The 19,242-nt window shown below is 46.7% G+C and overlaps 1 protein-coding gene across 1 annotated transcript in view; it reads right to left on the bottom strand.

The window, feature by feature from the left end:
- Positions 1-19,242, bottom strand: part of kcnn3 (potassium intermediate/small conductance calcium-activated channel, subfamily N, member 3) — a gene marked incomplete at both ends in the record, with an annotated part of 143,502 nt that overhangs the window by 58,326 nt on the left and 65,934 nt on the right. The window contains 2 exons of the mRNA XM_083644664.1: positions 4,514-4,635; positions 16,188-16,484. Of these exons, the coding sequence (XP_083500790.1) occupies positions 4,514-4,635; positions 16,188-16,484 (419 nt within the window). The remainder of the gene's footprint in view (positions 1-4,513; positions 4,636-16,187; positions 16,485-19,242) is intronic.

The raw sequence follows: 19,242 nt of genomic DNA, 5'->3' as shown, positions 1-19,242 counted from the left end.
ACTGTCACAAGAAGCAACCCTACACATAACATACTGTCACAAGAAGCAGCCCTACACATAACATACTGTCACAAGAAGCAGCCCTACACATAACATACTGTCACAAGAAGCTGCCCTACACATAACATACTGTCACAAGAAGCAGCCCTACACATAACATACTGTCACAAGAAGCAGCCCTACACATAACATACTGTCACAAGAAGCAACCCTACACATAACATACTGTCACAAGAAGCAGCCCTACACATAACATACTGTCACAAGAAGCTGCCCTACACATAACATACTGTCACAAGAAGCAACCCTACACATAACATACTGTCACAAGAAGCAACCCTACACATAACATACTGTCACAAGAAGCAGCCCTACACATAACATACTGTCACAAGAAGCAGCCCTACACATAACATACTGTCACAAGAAGCAGCCCTACACATAACATACTGTCACAAGAAGCTGCCCTACACATAACATACTGTCACAAGAAGCTGCTCTACACATAACATACTGTCACAAGAAGCAGCCCTACACATAACATACTGTCACAAGAAGCTGCCCTACACATAACATACTGTCACAAGAAGCTGCGCTACACATAACATACTGTCACAAGAAGCTGCCCTACACATAACATACTGTCACAAGAATCAGCCCTACACATAACATACTGTCACAAGAAGCTGCCCTACACATAACATACTGTCACAAGAAGCAACCCTACACATAACGTACTGTCACAAGAAGCAGCCCTACACATAACATACTGTCAAAGAAGCAGCCCTACACATAACATACTGTCACAAGAAGCTGCCCTACACATAACATACTGTCACAAGAAGCAACCCTACACATAACATACTGTCACAAGAAGCAGCCCTACACATAACATACTGTCACAAGAAGCTGCCCTACACATAACATACTGTCACAAGAAGCAACCCTACACATAACATACTGTCACAAGAAGCAGCCCTACACATAACATACTGTCACAAGAAGCAACCCTACACATAACATACTGTCACAAGAAGCAACCCTACACATAACATACTGTCACAAGAAGCAGCCCTACACATAACATACTGTCACAAGAAGCAGCCCTACACATAACATACTGTCACAAGAAGCAGCCCTACACATAACATACTGTCACAAGAAGCTGCCCTACACATAACATACTGTCACAAGAAGCAACCCTACACATAACATACTGTCACAAGAAGCTGCCCTACACATAACATACTGTCACAAGAAGCTGCCCTACACATAACATACTGTCACAAGAAGCTGCCCTACACATAACATACTGTCACAAGAATCAGCCCTACACATAACGTACTGTCACAAGAAGCTGCCCTACACATAACATACTGTCACAAGAAGCAACCCTACACATAACGTACTGTCACAAGAAGCAGCCCTACACATAACATACTGTCAAAGAAGCAGCCCTACACATAACATACTGTCACAAGAAGCTGCCCTACACATAACATACTGTCACAAGAAGCAGCCCTACACATAACATACTGTCACAAGAAGCTGCCCTACACATAACATACTGTCACAAGAAGCTGCCCTACACATAACATACTGTCACAAGAAGCAGCCCTACACATAACATACTGTCACAAGAAGCAGCCCTACACATAACATACTGTCACAAGAAGCAGCCCTACACATAACATACTGTCACAAGAAGCAGCCCTACACATAACATACTGTCACAAGAAGCAACCCTACACATAACATACTGTCACAAGAAGCTGCCCTACACATAACATACTGTCACAAGAAGCTGCCCTACACATAACATACTGTCACAAGAAGCTGCCCTACACATAACATACTGTCACAAGAAGCAGTCCTACACATAACATACTGTCACAAGAAGCTGCCCTACACATAACATACTGACACAAGAATCAGCCCTACACATAACGTACTGTCACAAGAATCAGCCCTACACATAACATACTGTCACAAGAAGCTGCCCTACACATAACGTACTGTCACAAGAATCAGCCCTACACATAACATACTGTCACAAGAAGCTGCCCTACACATAACATACTGACACAAGAATCAGCCCTACACATAACATACTGTCACAAGAAGCTGCCCTACACATAACATACTGTCACAAGAAGCAGCCCTACACATAACATACTGTCACAAGAAGCAGCCCTACACATAACATACTGTCACAAGAAGCTGCCCTACACATAACATACTGTCACAAGAAGCTGCCCTACACATAACATACTGTCACAAGAAGCTGCCCTACACATAACATACTGTCACAAGAAGCTGCCCTACACATAACATACTGTCACAAGAAGCTGCCCTACACATAACATACTGTCACAAGAAGCAGCCCTACACATAACATACTGTCACAAGAAGCAGCCCTACACATAACATACTGTCACAAGAAGCAGCCCTACACATAACATACTGTCACAAGAAGCTGCCCTACACATAACATACTGTCACAAGAAGCTGCCCTACACATAACATACTGTCACAAGAAGCTGCCCTACACATAACATACTGTCACAAGAAGCTGCCCTACACATAACATACTGTCACAAGAAGCTGCCCTACACATAACATACTGTCACAAGAAGCTGCCCTACACATAACATACTGTCACAAGAAGCTGCCCTACACATAACATACTGTCACAAGAAGCTGCCCTACACATAACATACTGTCACAAGAAGCTGCCCTACACATAACATACTGTCACAAGAAGCAGCCCTACACATAACATACTGTCACAAGAAGCAGCCCTACACATAACATACTGTCACAAGAAGCAGCCCTACACATAACATACTGTCACAAGAAGCTGCCCTACACATAACATACTGTCACAAGAAGCTGCCCTACACATAACATACTGTCACAAGAAGCTGCCCTACACATAACATACTGTCACAAGAAGCAGCCCTACACATAACATACTGTCACAAGAAGCAGCCCTACACATAACATACTGTCACAAGAAGCTGCCCTACACATAACATACTGTCACAAGAAGCTGCCCTACACATAACATACTGTCACAAGAAGCAGCCCTACACATAACATACTGTCACAAGAAGCTGCCCTACACATAACATACTGTCACAAGAAGCTGCCCTACACATAACATACTGTCACAAGAAGCTGCCCTACACATAACATACTGTCACAAGAAGCTGCCCTACACATAACATACTGTCACAAGAAGCTGCCCTACACATAACATACTGTCACAAGAAGCTGCCCTACACATAACATACTGTCACAAGAAGCTGCCCTACACATAACATACTGTCACAAGAAGCAGCCCTACACATAAGCTGCCCTACACATAACATACTGTCACAAGAAGCAGCCCTACACATAACCTTGCTAAATTGACAGCCTACGTCGAATCAATCGATCAATCGCTATTATAAATTTGAAAGATGTGGTACGAATTTCCAAAGCACTGCAGCAATTACGCGTGGCAGTCAGCCTTCTTTTAATAACGCCATGTAAAAAACGTGTAATTGGCTACATTCATATTACAATTTTTTCAATCAAAATAGCCTAAATATTCTTACCTTTCCATCAGTTTAAAGTAAAGCAAATATTCTCATTGTTATTGTCCTGAAAGCGAGTGAGATCTCCGCAGCACTAATTTAAAATTTAGCAATTTCAAAGGAAAATAGTTTGTAAGTCGGCAGAATAACCTAAGAGAGGGGGGTGGAGGAGGGTGGGACCTCTTTATGTGAGAGAGAGGGGAGAGGGGGGTGGAGGAGAAGGCAGGGTGGGACCTGCTGCAAACCTGGGACCTGCACACCTTATGTCAACACCTGGGTGTGATGTTTTTGCCCCTATTTGACTCTTTTTAACATTTCATATTTGATATTTTGTTTTTTTAAATGTATATGTAGTTGTTGCTTGCCTTGTCCTAAAGATCTTATTGTCCAGAATAACCTTGTGTTATACTGTGCATTTGACGAATAAAACATGACTTTGAAATGTTTACAGCCATAAAGTATTCAAGTAAAACAAGTGTATCCTTATATCTAAAATATTTCTTGACAGCCAAACTATAAAGAATTCATTGCTAAATATTTTTTCTCCTGTAAGGTTTTTTGGATGTACAAGGTTCTTGCTGGATACTCGTTTATTGATTAGTGGTGTAAAACAAAATGGACCTAATCATAACCTGCAACAAACAACAAACAACTGCACTGCCGGGATCAAATCAGATGTTTGGCCGGTGAGAGAAGCTCATAAACTAAACCCTAAAAATGGATTATGTTACACACTGCGGAATGAATTGAAATGTTCAGTTGAATTTATTGTCCCTCCATTCTCTTTCTCTCTCTCTCACACACACACGCACACACGCACGCGCACACACACACACACACACACACACACACACACACACACACACACACACACACACACACACACACACACACACACACACACACACAGGCACACATAATCTATAACTGACCTCTCACACACTCGTACGGTCCAGGCAGCGATGATCCACAGAGAGATGCTGAAGACCAGCAGCACCGTCCCGGGGCAGATAGTCATGAGAGTCTTCATCACAAAGCGTGTGTTAAAGTGCACCTGCAATACATAAACACACAGCCATGTACTGTATGTGCTAAGGCTTTCACAGACTAGTCGACTATCTAAACCACTAGTCGACACTGTGCATCTAGTCAGCTAATCGTTATCTGTGGTTTTAGGAATAAACACTTTAAATAAAGTAGAAATTGAACATAGATTTGTTCAAACAATCATTTTCTACATTATGTCATCATGACATAACATGACATTGTCATGTTAAATAAACAGAATTTAAGGTTACTGCACTCAGTCGGTATCTCCTGGGGTTTAGCGGCTCATTTGTACACAGCCTCTCAGAGCCAATCGAGGACTCAGCTATTTCACATATCTCCAAGTTGGTCCTACATTAGTTAACCCTTTACTGGCTGTTTTAAGACCTTTTTGATGAGAATTGATCATTTTTATTGGGTGAAAGAAAATCTCCCGTGACTAGTTGACTACTTACTTACTTAGAGTAGTGGATGACTACTAAAATGCCCTGCCCCTATATATATATATATATATATATATACATATTAGGGGTGTCACGGTACACAAAAGTACGTACGTACCTCGGTTTCGGGGTCACGGTTCGGTACGAATACGGTACAATGATGAAAAAAAGCAACAAATCCCAAATTCTGTTTTTTTCCCTTTGAATTTTTCTGAATTCTGTGTTTTGCTTTTTACCCTCATTTTACCATCATAAATAGTGTCTAATAAGTGGGAATCAACAAATGTCCTCAATTTAATAAGATCTAGGCAATCCACACAAAAAGGTTTTAGTCTAGAGCAGCGATTTTCAAAGTGTGGGGTGCGCCTCCCTCTCAGATGTCTGTATTCCAGCTGTTTGACAGGGCAAAGGCATTTCCCCCCACTTTAAATCTTTATTGTACACAGGTTTGTAAACAGAGTGCATGTGTGGAGTAGCCTAGTCTCGCTAGCCAGCCTCCTCTCCCTTCCGTCCGTCCGAGGAGTCTGGCGCCGCAGGTCTCCATAACTGGGATAAACCCTCCCCTGCCCTACTCTGCTCTCCCATTGGAAGCGTCGATTTCAGACGCTGCCGGATTTCTGCTCCCCGCTTAAGAAGCTCTGTCATTGGCTCCGACCATGTCAATCAGAGCGGCTTCCGCTCCCTCCTCCCTGTGTGTTGCTGTAAATAGTGCCCTGCTGCCTCAGTGAAAACAAGAACGCTAACTAGCTAGCAAGCTAACGGCAGAAACCTACACGCTAGCTCGTTGCTACACGCTGAAAACGGCAAGTTGGATTGTTTGAAACTATTTTCCAAGGGCACTGCCGCTAAGCGCCGCCCATCGCAATCCCACTATGGAGACCTGCGGCGCCAGACTCCTCGGACGGACGGAAGGGAGAGGAGGCTGGCTAGCGAGACTAGGAGTAGCCTAATACTCCCACCCACCCCTCCCCCACTGTCTGACAGACAGCGGGGTGGGTTTCACTTTCCCAAGTAAGTACGCTAACGTTATTGGATGCGAGTTTTGTTTACCATAATGATTACGTTCAGTCATCGTAATGGATTATTGGAACATGACAAGGAGTCATCCCATCTTCCTCACCGCATCTTGCTTGTCATCTCACGCGATGTAAGTTGCTTGTTTACAAGTTAACAGCTTTGTCAGTGTTATGTAATGTTTAGCCGCAACGCGCAACTATAAAGGACTTTGTCGCGGCTACGTAACGTTACATTAGCAAGCTTACCTCGTTGGCTTGATGTTGACAGAATTTGCAAAACAGTGCCTGAGTCATAAAAGTCAGGATACTGCTCTGCACTTTTTTGACGATGGTACAGGGGGGTGCAGCTGGACGCTTCAATATTGTTGTGGTTTTGTGAAGTAGCATGGAAGCTACGGCTTGTAAACACGCTGGAGCGGCCCCCAGTAATGTTTCCCCTCCACAAAACTTTCCATTCAGTGAACGCGGATTTCTATGGCCCTTGTGTTGTTTTGGTGTGTCTTCTTCCGTGGCGTTTAATTCAATTCAATTTAATGGCGTTCAAACAGCGTTTAGGTGCTTTACCCCCACCTTCTGGATTTGACGTATTCGTCGTGTGGCTTCACGCACCGAACCGTGACGCCCATAACGCGAATTCACGGGACGAATACACGTACCGCGACACCCCTAATATATACGTATATATACATATATATATATATATACACACAGTATATCTATATATATATATATATATATATATACACACAGTATATCTATATATATATATATATATATATACATATATATATATATATATATATATATATATATATATATATATTGTCATGCCCTCAACCTCTGCCTCCTAGTCTCTCTCGCCCCCTCCTTTCTGTTGTGATTACAGGATTGGAGCCAGGTGTGTGGAGCTGATCTCCAGCTATCGCAGCTGCCAAGCATCACCAATCAGCAGGCTTCATATACCCAGCCCAGACGTCAAGACACTGTCAGATTATCTTCTCACCTGCATGGAGAGGAACGTCTGCTGCCCTAACTCTGACCACCTGGGCCAATCTTCCCCTGTCTGTCTGCCTGCTCGCCATCTGCCTGGACTTCAGCCTACCTGCTTTCTGCTCGCCTGGACTTCAGCCTACCTGCTCTCTGCCCGCCTGGACTTCAGCCTGCTTGCTCTCTGCCAGCCCGGACTTCTGGATGCCTGCTCGTTCACCTACCTGGACTCTAGCCTACCATCCTGCAACCTGGGTATCTCGTCCATCCGGACTGAACCAATAACATTTAAATAAACAAACTGTGTTACAACTTGATATTCTGTCTCTGTCTGTCTCTGCCCTTGAGTCCAACAAACAAAACCCTAACAGGATAATCTGACCAAAATGGACTCGGCAGAGGCAGAAGCAATGAGACAAGCGCTTGCTCAGCAGGGCCAATGGCTAGGAGGCCAGGAGGAGCGTCTGCGGACCATGACTACAGAAATGCAGAGGCTTGGTGTGACCATCACGGGCCTCACCGAGCGTCTGACACCAGCTCCAGTTGCCGCTCTGCCTCAGCCCGACCAGCCAGCGCTGCCTGCTACCACAGCTCCGGAGCCTCACATCCCACCTCCAGCAAAATACTCAGGTGATCCACACAGCTGTCGTCAATTTCTCACACAGTGTCAATTGTCATTCAACGCTCAGCCCATCCGCTTCTTTACGGAAGCTGCCAAAATTGCATACCTGGTTAACCTACTGGAGGGACCCCCGCTTAACTTTTTCAATGCTCTCTTTGAACAGGGCTCTCCGCTCACCCAGTCCTTTGCGGGATTTGCTGTCGAGCTCAAACGAGTGTACGATCATCCAATACGAGGGCAACAGGCGGGGCAGCGTCTGTTGACTCTTCGCCAAAGGAAGACTCCCAGTCCGGGAGTTTATAAGCCAGTTCCACAGTTTGGCTGTTGAGTCGGGGTGGGATAATGTGGCCCTCATTGCAGCATTTCAGAGTGGTCTGAATAGAGAGATTGGAAGGGAAATAGCACTACGGGGGGAACTAAATTCCTTAGACGCCGCCATTAGTCTGGCCATTAAGATTGCGGATCAAATCGCCCTGTGGCGTACTGACACCCCCGTCTCTCTGTTCTTATCACGTCCCGATACTCCAAACTTTCCCGAACCAGAACCCATGCAACTCGACCGGGTCCCTCTGTCCCCGGAGGAAAGGGCTCGTCGTCGGGCTGCCACACAGGCCTGTTTCTACTGTGGAAACCCCAGCCACCGTATTTCGGATTGCCCCGTCCGTCCAGCAAAAGGGCCGGCTCGGCAATAGTTAGAGAGATATTGTCGAGTCGAGCAACCACTGCCTCTCTCCCTGTCCGTCCACAGCTCGATGCCGCCATCGTGTGGTGCCAGCAAACCATTACACTCTCTGCACTCATAGACTCTGGAGCCGATGAGAATTTCATTCATAATGGTACGTGCCAGCAGTGGGGCATCGAGACTGAGCCCCTCGATGTCCCACTAAATACTACAGCCCTTAACGGGGTACTGCTGGCCCAAGTGGACAGAAAAACCATTCCCCTGTCCCTTCACATGTTTGGGAATCATCAGGAAAAAATTCAGTTTCACGTCATTCATTCTCCCAATGTTCCTCTAGTATTGGGATTCCCCTGGTTGAAACTCCATAACCCCCAGATCAACTGGACCACCGGCACGGTGGGGTCATGGAGCTCCTTCTGCCATGCCAACTGCCTCCGTTCCGCCCAGACACCTTCCTCTGAGCCTCTACCAGTACCAGAACCTCCAGATCTGTCATCGGTTCCAAAAGAATATCATGACCTCGCTCCTGCATTCAGTAAACAACAGGCATTAACACTCCCTCCGCACAGACCATACGATTGCGAGGTAAAGCTTTTGCCCGGAGCTCCTCTACCCTCTAGCAGGCTCTACAACCTCTCTCTGCCGGAACAGCAAGCCATGGGGAAATACATCCAGGACTCCTTGGCAGCGGGGATCATCCGACCTTCATCCTCTCCGGTGGGTGCAGGTGCCTTCTTCGTGGGCAAGAAGGATGGGTCTTTGAGACCATGTATAGACTATAAAAAACTAAATGACATCACAGTTAAAAACAAGTACTGCCTGCCTCTGATTGACTCTGCTTTTGTGCCCCTTCATGACGCCACAGTGTTTTCAAAACTGGACCTCCGGAACGCGTACCACCTGGTGCGCATCAAAGATGGAGATGAATGGAAGACTGCTTTCAACACTCACCTGGGCCATTTTGAGTACCTGGTGATGCCTTTCGGCCTCACTAATGCGCCCGCAGTCTTCCAGGCACTCGTCAACGATGTACTCAGGGACATGATTGGACATTTTGCATTTGTTTACCTTGATGACATTCTGATTTACTCCCAGTCTCTCCAGGAACACCGGAAACATGTGCGCAGTGCTGCAGCGTCTCCTAGAAAACAGACTGTTTGCTAAGGCAGAAAAGTGTGAATTTCATGCTTCCACGGTGCACTTCCTGGGTTTCGTCATCTCCCCGGGGAAAATGGAGATGGAGCCGGCTAAAGTGACAGCAGTTCTGGATTGGCCTGTGCCTACTAGCCGCAAACAATTACAAATGTTTCTAGGATTTGCCAACTTCTATCGAAGATTTGTTCGTAATTACAGCACCATAGCAGCCCCCCTGACTGCACTCACTTCCACCTCCATCTCGTTTCGATGGACACCGGAGGCAGAGACCGCCTTTGGGGAGCTCAAGCGCAGGTTTGTCTCCGCTCCAGTGCTCATCCAGGCAGACCGGACCCGGCAGTTCATTGTGGAGGTGGACGCTTCTAATGTGGGGGTAGGTGCAATCCTCTCTCAGCGCACACTGGCTGATGACAAGTTGCATCCATGTGCCTTTCTGTCCTATAAACTTTCCCCCGCAGAAAGAAACTACGACGTCGGCAATAGAGAGCTTCTGGCTGTGAAGGTGGCGCTGGAGGAGTGGCAACACTGGCTAGAGGGGGCCGAGCATCCATTCGTCGTGTGGACAGACCACAAAAACCTCACCTACATCAAGGAGGCGAAGCGGCTTAACTCACGCCAAGCAGGGTGGGCTCTGTTTTTTGGCAGGTTTAATTTCACACTCACCTACCGCCCCGGTTCGAGGAACGTGAAGCCTGATGCGCTGTCACGCCAGTTTGCGGTGGAGGAGGCAAACATGGACCCAGAGCCCATTCTTCCATCTTCATGTGTCATCGCTGCCGTTACCTGGGAGATCGAATCTAAGGTCCGCCAAGCCCAGAGGGCCCAGCCCGACCCAGGTAATGGTCCTCCTAACCTTCTGTTTGTACCTGATTCTGTCCGCTCCCAGGTTCTGCAATGGGCTCACTCATCCCGCCTTACCTGTCACCCGGGGGTTCGTCGGACAATGGCCTTCCTCCGGCAGAGTTTCTGGTGGCCCACCATGGACCAGGATACACGGTCATATGTTGCAGCTTGCTCTGTCTGCGCGCGCAGCAAGACCTCCACAAAGCCCAGCTCTGGCCTGCTCCGTCCACTGCCTGTACCCAGCCGGCCATGGTCACACATAGCAGTGGACTTCGTCACTGGCCTTCCCCCATCTGGAGGTAACACCACAGTTCTTACTGTCATAGACCGTTTTTCTAAGGCAGTACACTTCATTGCCCTGCCCAAGCTGCCTTCCGCTAGGGAGACAGCCGATCTATTAGTGCAACATGTGTTTCGGGTACATGGGCTGCCTGCAGACATTGTCTCCGACAGGGGGCCTCAATTCACCTCACAGGTCTGGAGGGCATTCTGCACGGCCATGGGAGCCACCGTCAGCTTATCTTCGGGGTACCATCCTCAGACCAACGGACAGACTGAGCGAGCGAACCAGGAGATGGAAGCAGCTCTTCGCTGTATCACCGCGGCGAACCCCTCCTCTTGGAGCTCACAGCTGCCCTGGGTGGAGTACGCCCACAATACACTTCCCAACGCCTCCTCAGGTATGTCTCCGTTTGAATGTTCTTTGGGCTATCAACCTCCTCTGTTGTCAGGCCAGGAGGAGGAGATTGCAGTGCCTTCAGTTCAGGTCCAGATGCGCCGCTGCCGCGCTACCTGGAAAAGAGCCCGCGCCGCCTTACTCCGAGCTGCCTCCAGGTCACGGGTCCAGGCCGACCGTCGCCGTGTGCCAGCTCCAGCCTACGCTCCAGGGCAGAAGGTATGGCTGCTTTCGAGAGATCTGCCTCTCAAGGTGGATTCTCGAAAGCTTGCACCTCGCTACGTTGGGCCGTATGAAATTGAAACCATCATTAACCCATGTGCTGTTCGGCTTAAGCTCCCTTCCTCCCTTAAAAGGATCCATCCCACATTTCATGTGTCTCTGTTAAAGCCGGTGCAGTCCAGTGCTCTTGTCCCTCCCACAGCCGCCCCTCCTCCTCCTCGGATGGTGGAGGGTGGTCCAGTCTACACCGTGAGGCGTATCCTGGATGTCCGTCGCCGGGGCCGCGGATTCCAGTATTTGGTCGACTGGGAGGGATATGGTCCGGAGGAGCGCTGCTGGGTCCCTCGGCGGAACATACTGGACCCCACGCTCATCCGGGACTTCCGTCGCCAGCACCCTGATGGAGCCAGGCGTGCGCCAGGTGGCGCCCGTAGAGGGGGGGGTACTGTCATGCCCTCAACCTCTGCCTCCTAGTCTCTCTCGCCCCCTCCTTTCTGTTGTGATTACAGGATTGGAGCCAGGTGTGTGGAGCTGATCTCCAGCTATCGCAGCTGCCAAGCATCACCAATCAGCAGGCTTCATATACCCAGCCCAGACGTCAAGACACTGTCAGATTATCTTCTCACCTGCATGGAGAGGAACGTCTGCTGCCCTAACTCTGACCACCTGGGCCAATCTTCCCCTGTGTCTGCCTGCTCGCCATCTGCCTGGACTTCAGCCTACCTGCTTTCTGCTCGCCTGGACTTCAGCCTACCTGCTCTCTGCCCGCCTGGACTTCAGCCTGCTTGCTCTCTGCCAGCCCGGACTTCTGGATGCCTGCTCGTTCACCTACCTGGACTCTAGCCTACCATCCTGCAACCTGGGTATCTCGTCCATCCGGACTGAACCAATAACATTTAAATAAACAAACTGTTACAACTTGATATTCTGTCTCTGTCTGTCTCTGCCCTTGAGTCCAACAAACAAAACCCTAACATATATATATATATATATATATATATATATATATATATATATATATATATATATATATATATATACACACATTTAGAACACGGCTCTCTTGAATACTCGATTCTGATTGGTCAATCAACAAGATTCACCGGTCATTATTTCTCGACAACCGACCGCTGCTCTGCCACACCTGGATTAATCAGTTGATAAGAGCATTTTGTCTGCAGACACTACTAATTAGGCCAACCAGTTGCAGCTGTGGTGTCTTGTGTGCCAATTACGAATGAAACCGCTTTGTCGTTGAAAACGCTATTAAAAAATTTATTTGAATAATTATTTTTGTCAGATTACTGAAATAATTTAGTTGTAGGCCGTGTTCTAAGCGGGATAATGTATAGTGAGCCGGTGATTACTGGAAATAATGACCTTCAGGTGAATGATTGAGCCCTCCGCGGCGCGTCGGGCTCAATCATTCACCTGTCGGTCATTATTTCGCCAGTAATCACCGGCCCACAATACATTATCCCTTACATATACACACACACACACAAACACACAGTATATACATACAGCATACACAGTAGGTCTGCTAATATTTAACAATGTATCACACATTTGCTGAGTGTTACTAGTGCAGAGTTTTTGGAGCCTCATCCTCTGCTGCTTTCCCAAAACAGACATGACTTTGTTACTAATGAGCTCTTTGAAGCAGCACTTGCTGGCAGCAGCACTGTTAGGGTTAACAGCACTGTTAGTGCTGTAAGTGCTGGCAGCAGCACTGGGAGAATCTCCAGTGTAATTGGAGTCTAGATGGGGACTGGCTCTATGACTAGGTCAAGCTGTACAGTGTCTGAGTAATTGGCCTATTCCAATGTAGTTTTTTATCTGTGGCCCATTTGTCAATAAGAGGCAGGCCAGCCCATCGATGTCTGATGGATCAGCTGAGAGCAGCGTTTGAGCCCTGGAAGGGTTAAGCAGGAGATAAATGAGTCGTCACTTCTATGGCAGCTTATCCCCCTCTCTCACTCAGTGCAGCCTGAGGGACAGAAGAGTGCTATCACAGATACACTTGCAACCGGCTAAATTACTCATCTCAAATCTACTCTCTCTCTCTCTCTCTCTCTCTCTCTGTCTCCTCTCTCCCTTTGCCATCTACTCTCCTCATAGTTTGCATATTTCCCTAACACACTAGCACAGCGGTTCCCAACCTTTTTCCGGCTCGTGGCCCACTTGAACATCTCACAAATGTTTGTGGCCCAGATCTGCCTGTAAACTGTGTAGGGAGGCCAGATCTGCCTGTAAACTGTGTAGGGAGGCCAGATCTGCCTGTAACCTGTGTAGGGAGGCCAGATCTGCCTGTAAACTGTGTAGGGAGGCCAGATCTGCCTGTAACCTGTGTAGGGAGGCCAGATCTGCCCGTAAACTGTGTAGGGAGGCCAGATCTGCCTGTAACCTGTGTAGGGAGGCCAGATCTGCCTGTAAACTGTGTAGGGAGGCCAGATCTGCCTGTAACCTGTGTAGGGAGGCCAGATCTGCCTGTAACCTGTGTAGGGAGGCCAGATAATGCCTGTAAACTGTGTAGGGAGGCCAGATAATGCCTGTAAACTGTGTAGGGAGGCCAGATCTGCCTGTAAACTGTGTAGGGAGGCCAGATAATGCCTGTAAACTGTGTAGGGAGGCCAGATCTGCCTGTAAACTGTGTAGGGAGGCCAGATCTGCCTGTAAACTGTGTAGGGAGGCCAGATAATGCCTGTAAACTGCCTGTACTCATGTATGCTTTTATTTTCTCAAGGTTGGACTACTGCAACTCTTTATACTCTTGCCTTACCAAGAAGCAGTTGGCACGCCTGCAACTGGTACAGAACGCAGCAGCTAGGCTTTTAATGGGTATTAAGAAAAGAGAGCATATCACACCCATTTTAGCTTCACTGCACTGGCTCCCTGTACATTTTAGAATTGATTTTAAAATTTTATTAATTACTTTTAAAGCCCATCTTGGACTGGCCCCAGACTACATAGCTGACCTTTTATCTTTTTATCAACCTAACCGTGATCTTAGATCCGCAACTCAAGTCCTCCTCACTGTGCCCAGAGCCAATCTCGCTACTAAAGGAGATAGGGCTTTTGCGGTCCGGGCCCCAAAGCTGTGGAATGCACTTCCAATGGACATCCGTCTATCGACATCGGTGTCTATTTTTAAAAAACAGCTGAAAACTCATTTTTATAGTCTGGCATTCCTCTAATTTGCACATTTATATTTTTATTGTTTTATTGTTTTATTATCTTATTGTTTTATTGTTTTTTGTTTTATGGTTCAGTCTTTTACTTGTGCGTATACTTGTTTTAATTGGGTCTGCTTTTATTGTTTTAGCTGTGTTTGATGAAGGCCCACCATTGTTATCATTTTACCTGCATCAATGTACTCCTATGTTTTTTATTGCCTGTTAAGCACTTTGTAACATTTGTTTTGAAAAGTGCTATATAAATAAAGTTTATTATTATTATTATTATTAGGGAGGCCAGATAATGCGTTGACGATAAAAGGAGCTGTCCATCAGCACCACACAGAAATCCGAAACAAAAAGTGAGGGGGCTGTCTGCAATAGGCTAGTTGACGAATAATTGATAACAATTTAAATAACAGTATCATTCAATAAATGGAGAAAGGCATTCTCATACATACATACATACATACAAGATCGTAATGCTTTGCAAATGATTAGGCGGCCCCCTTGCAATACCTTCACAGCCCACAGGTTGGGAATGGCTGCACTAGCAAGCCTCTCCTTGCTTTTCTATAATAATGTTTATCATTTACAGCCATTACTAGCCTAGCACCAAACATTTATTGTATGTCTTGTACACATTTCTCCGCACTCGTACTGCGATCTCATTCTAGCTCTGTCTTTTCATGCCCCATTTGAGCCGTATGCAATATCATGCTCCCATTTCACGCTTCCATCTCATAGTGCATTAGGAAAGATCCACCATAGCTTAAATCTAAGTCTCTATGCATAGTGATAGAGAGCGGAGAGGAAGGGGATTTGAACTGAGAGATGGAGAGAGACAGGGTGACAGCAAGGGCAGAGCTGAGGAGGAGAGGAGTTGAGATAGAGTTAGAGAGCCGCACGACAAGGATCAAAGGGGCAGTATGGACACAGATTTAATTTGAAGAAGAGAGCTCTTGACCTTATTACCTTTACTCCCTCGCCTCCTTCACAGTAAACCTCTGACATGCACACACATGCATAATGTATCACGGGTGGAAGTAACTAATTGCATTTACTCACGCTACTGTAAATGGGTAGCTTTCTGGTGTACTTGCACTTTGGGGATTTTTTTTCAAGTCAACAGTTTTATTTTTTATTGAAGGGTGTTTTTACTGACGTACTGTGCTGTACTGTACTTCACTACATTTGAAATCACATCCATTATAGAGTACAAATGCTCTCCATAAGCAATGAAAACTGGACAGCTGCAGATTGGCCAATTGTGGAGGCATTCACAGTGAACGGTCGGTCAGTCGCAGCCACACACTTTATTTTGTAATATCCAATTTTTCCAGTTTAAAGAATGTAGTTTGAACTCTGTCCTCTTGTCCTTTCAGAATTGCATGGGAAAGATCACATCTAACAACATTCTCTTTTCTAAAAATGAACTCAGTAACCTTTACTCTGAGTACATTTTAAATTAGCTACTTTTTTACTTTTACTCAAGTACTGTAGATTTTTACACAATACTTTTACCTCTAAAATGTCAGTAAAGTAACAGTACTTCTTGAGCAAGATGTTTTAGTACTCTTCCCAATACTGTACTGTGTACACACGCACATGCACGCACACGCACACGCACACACACACACACACACACACACACACACACACACACACACACACACACACACACACACACACACACACACACACAGGCGCGCACACACCCACCCCTATTGTCCACACCTTGTTAAGGGCGCCTATACTCCTGGAGGAGGCGTCCGTGAAGAGCTTGCTGTGCAGCAGCATCACCCTGGCGATGAGGTAGAGGCGCAGGAACATGGGCACGCTCAGCACCATGTCCAGGTCGGCCTCGGCCTGGGACGGGGCATAGGAGAAGGCCAGCCGTGCCCGCCACTGGAACTTAAAGTCCCCCGGCACCGGGTGCACCGCCGACACCAGCAGCTCCAGAGAGATCAGCAGCACGCGCTCCATGGTCATGGCGATGCGCCAGTCATCCGCCCCGTTGTCGATGACGAACAGCTGAGGAGAGAGGGAGGACGGGAGGCGGAGGAAGAGATGTGTGGTTAGTTGTACAACGTTTCATGACACTCTGTGCTGACAGAGTCCACCTGTCGGTACAGCTGATTAGTCTGATGGATAAGAGGAGCAAGTGAAGGATTGTCACCCCGTTTTCTCCCCAATTGTACTTGGCCAATTTCCTGTCCCGGTCGTTGCTCCACCCCCCTGTCGATCTGGGGAGAATTGTAGACTAGGATAGCACATACATGCTTCCTCCGATAGATGTGTGGTCGACCGCCAGCTGCTTCTTTTCACCTGACAGTGAGGAGTCTCAACAGCAGGACATAGCACATGGGAGGATCACGCTATTTCCCCCCAGTTCCCCTCCCCCTGAACAGGCGCTCCGGCCAACCAGAGGAGGTAATTAATCGGGCTTCCCACCCGCAGACATGTGCAAATGTGCCTGTACGGATGTCCGACCAAGTCGTAGGTAACACGGGGGCTTGAACCGGCGGCCCTCGTGTTGGTAGCCACTAGCCAGGGAATCAACCGCTGCACTACCCTGGATGCCCCAAATCAGCAATATATTCTAAACCCACACTGCATCTTGGCTTGTTTTCAGATGATCTACAGTTCTTATCTTGCTCTAATGAAAAGGATCCAAGCCATCTGGTGCGCTCTGGGCTCTGGGCTCTTCAGCAAAATAAGTTCATAATTATCACAATCACAACATTGCTCTGAAAGACGATTATGCCCGTGTTTCTGCCAGCCTTACGAGCGCACGCCTAATGATGTCACTTTAATTGCCGTTTTCCCCCCTTATGTTGTTAGTGTTCTTAATTGCTGTGGTTACTCTTGATATTGTCGCCGAGGCCATTGTTATAAGGAAGTGCTAAGAGCAGGTTTCATTATAGGGGCCATCCTCCAGACTCCGCTGAGGGGAACGGGGGGTTGGAGGGGGTGCCGGGTGGGGGTGTGGGGAGCGGAGAGGAGAGGAGGATTTGGATGAAGCGCAGAGGAAATGGAGAGATCGAGATGGGAAAAAGTGCAGTAAGGTCAGGGGGACAACCAGGAAGGAAATGGTTAAAGAGAAGACCAACATGTGGCAGGACAAAGGAGAAGAGAAAGTGAGAAGCGGGAGACAGAGAATAGCAGAGGAAAGGAGGAAGTCCCCTGCTGTAAACAAGCAGCGTTTAGCAGACGCAGCACTGCCTACAGAGACACAGGCAGTGCTAGCAAGCGCTCTTTACCACATGATTCATCTCAAGGGCTTTTAGCCCACAGAAGTATTTATTTAGGAAAACAAAACAAATACAATAACAGGTCAAATGTCAGCACAAGCAGTGGTGACAGCCATTCTGTGCTGCAGGCGACTTTAGGGCAGTGTTTCCCCCAGAAAAGCTTTCAGGCCTGGAGGAGGGATTTCGAAACGTACCCCACCCGCAACAGTGGCGACGCTAAACCTTTAGCTAACCTGTTCGCATCTATGTTCACAATGGCATCCCAAGTATCATCATACTATTATGGGATGTGATGCGAATGGTTGTATTATGGGATGTGCGTTTCCCAGGCAACACACATTTTTGGAACATTTTGGAACATTTTGGAACAGCGGCGCGCGCTGGCACAATCCTCCTAAAAACAAAATGCTTATTGTTTTGAATGATTTGGCATCTTCTATTACTGTCAATGTAACGGGTTAATCTGAATTGAACCAAAACACCCCATTTCCTCGTTTTGTGTGTGAATTTCTTATTTGAGTGCTCTGGTGTTGTTGTGTGTGAACGCACCCACGCTGGTGACGTCGCCTTGTGCACATGCGTACAGCTCCAGAAACACAGTCGGATGGGAAATGGCAACGAGATGAGCTCTGTCGGTAATTTCTCCGCCTGAAAACACTTTTATTTATTGCTTATTGTTTATTTTGTAACAGTTTTATGGAAACAGCTTATTATTTTGTTCATTACACAGTAAAGAGCTTGAGACCCAGTACTGCTGCCTCCTGACTTATGAATGTCACCACACACGCATAACCAGAACACAACGCAGGGGGAAAACAAACTGTCAACACCAGTATTGTTGTATTGTAATAATATGCCATAAAGGTTTATTGAAATTTTGGGGAGAGCAGGGAAAATATAATTATTTATTTATTTATTTATTGGCTTTTTTCTTCTGGCCTGGCAGGGGGTGTCACCGCCAGGCCTGTAGAATGGTAGGGGAAACACTGTTAGGGCCATATTAAATCTGTTTTATTTTTTCCAAATTGCGTTCTATTTTTTCCCCAAATTCAGTTTTTTCCATTTTAATTTAAATGTTGATGATTTCGCCGTCTCAGACAGCCTCTTCGACATATCTCCCACGCAAGACCGACCCCCCTCTCAAAACACCCCAATCGAAAACGGAATGATTATACAATTATTTCTCTAGGTCTATCTTGCAATTATGAAATCATTTAGGTTACTACAATAATTAGACCTATTTTTGATATTATTTGCTTTATCAATTTCAGCCAAATTAATTATTTTTTTATTACAAAATTCTGTGATTCCGTCCATGTTGTCTGCATTGTGGAAACCATATGACCCTGGTCAACTGGTCATTATCAGAGATTTGTGCTACCGATGCCTTGCCAATTTCCAAACCACCTGTGGATATTTCTTGTCCATGTTGCGGAGAAACACCCTCAGGCTGCATATTTCATCACAGTCCACATGTAGCACAGCAGGAGGTGTCTATCCTCCTTGTTCTAGCCTAGTGAAATGTGTGTGTGTGCCTG

Source organism: Poromitra crassiceps (genome assembly GCF_964638095.1).
Source record: "Poromitra crassiceps genome assembly, chromosome: 1".
NCBI lineage: Eukaryota > Metazoa > Chordata > Actinopteri > Beryciformes > Melamphaidae > Poromitra > Poromitra crassiceps.
Note: the sequence above shows the minus strand (reverse complement) of the source record. Positions and strands in the feature narration are given on the sequence as shown.